General features: G+C 34.1%; 1 protein-coding gene across 1 annotated transcript in view; it reads left to right on the top strand.

Moving 5' to 3' along the window:
• The window catches only part of LOC106463293 (testis-specific serine/threonine-protein kinase 1-like), a 22,064-nt gene that overhangs the window by 7,825 nt on the left and 12,807 nt on the right, over window positions 1-1,432 (top strand). The window contains exon 2 of the mRNA XM_013923307.2: window positions 493-675. Coding sequence (XP_013778761.2) covers window positions 646-675 — 30 coding nt within the window. The 5' untranslated portion in view covers window positions 493-645. The remainder of the gene's footprint in view (window positions 1-492; window positions 676-1,432) is intronic.

The raw sequence follows: 1,432 nt of genomic DNA, 5'->3' as shown, positions 1-1,432 counted from the left end.
ATGAATTTACATAACTCCCGTCCAGGGGACGAGTACTCCAGCTAGTTGTTAAATATACATTGTAAGTCTAAGTAGTGATAGGCTGTAAAAGTGAAGATATTATTGGACAAGAGGAAACAAAATAAATTATTATTCCACCATTTTGTTTTTTTAACAATGAATCGAGAATATGAGGTTCAAACAGGCCCGGCTCCAGTTTCTCTCCCTTCAGGGGGATAAAGTTGCTTTTGTTGACTCCTTTTAGCGATTTTTAAAAAAATGAAAATTAATAATGTGATTTTTTAAACCGCAAGGAAGAATGAACATGGATGGGCCAGAGTGAAATTTGGGGGTGTACGGCCCACCTCAGCACTATCCCTAGCGCCGGTTCAGGTAATATATATATATATGTAATACACGGTGTTTTTCCATTGATTTAAATGTAATTTTACTGTGATTGAAATTAACTCTCACAAGGTCGTATGGAATCAGATACCCACTCTATATTTACAGGTAGTAGAAGCTGATGAAATACTTCAAAATGGGTACAATAAAGTTGCTATAAAAATAATTGATCTACAATACGTTGACCAAGAGTACGTTGAGAAATTTTTTCCAAGAGAGCTTTCCGTGCTCAAAAAGGTCCGCCACCGACATATTGTTAGAATGATTGCACATTTCATCATGGATGGAAAGGTCAGTATGTATAATATACAACCCTTAGTAGATTACACTTAAAAAAATTCACCCCATTTTACTTCTAAAATTAGCATGATTTAACCCTAATCGTCTTGTGGTTGTAAAAAAATGCAGAAAAGGTTGAGATGCCATCGAAAATTGGATGAATAACCAAAGAGTACACGTGACATCAAACAATATATCATTCAGTGTAGCATAAAACGGTTTCTCAGAATATAACAACGTTCAGTACATTCCAGTAAGAAACCTGTAAAACGACGATACTTATTTGCAAAATATATCTTTAAAAAATTAACTTTAAAATTCCAAACAGGTCGATGGACTCGGTCTACCTATACCGGTTCTTTTCTTGCACACTATCTTAGTTGGAAAAAATTATACCAACCGTCTCCAATTTATTATCATACTGTTATTAGGCCAAAACCTTATCGCACCAACACTATCAGAACAGTTAAAATTATATCAACTTTCTCCAATTTATTATCATACTGCTATTAGGCCAAAACCTTATCGCACTAACGCTATCAGAACGGTTAAAAATTATATCAACTTTCTCCAATTTATTATCATACTGCTATTAGGCCAAAACCTTATCGCACTAACGCTATCAGAACGGTTAAAAATTATATCAACTTTCTCCAATTTATTATCATACTGTTATTAGGCCAAAACCTTATCGCACTAACGCTATCAGAACGGTTAAAAATTATATAAACCTTCTGCCACTTATTATCATACTGTTTTTAGGCCAAAA

This window comes from Limulus polyphemus, unplaced genomic scaffold, assembly GCF_000517525.1.
Source record: "Limulus polyphemus unplaced genomic scaffold, Limulus_polyphemus-2.1.2 Scaffold1370, whole genome shotgun sequence".
In the NCBI taxonomy this organism is placed as follows: Eukaryota; Metazoa; Arthropoda; class Merostomata; order Xiphosura; family Limulidae; genus Limulus; species Limulus polyphemus.
The sequence above is the reverse complement of the archived record's forward strand: the minus strand, read 5'-3'. Positions and strand labels throughout refer to the sequence as shown.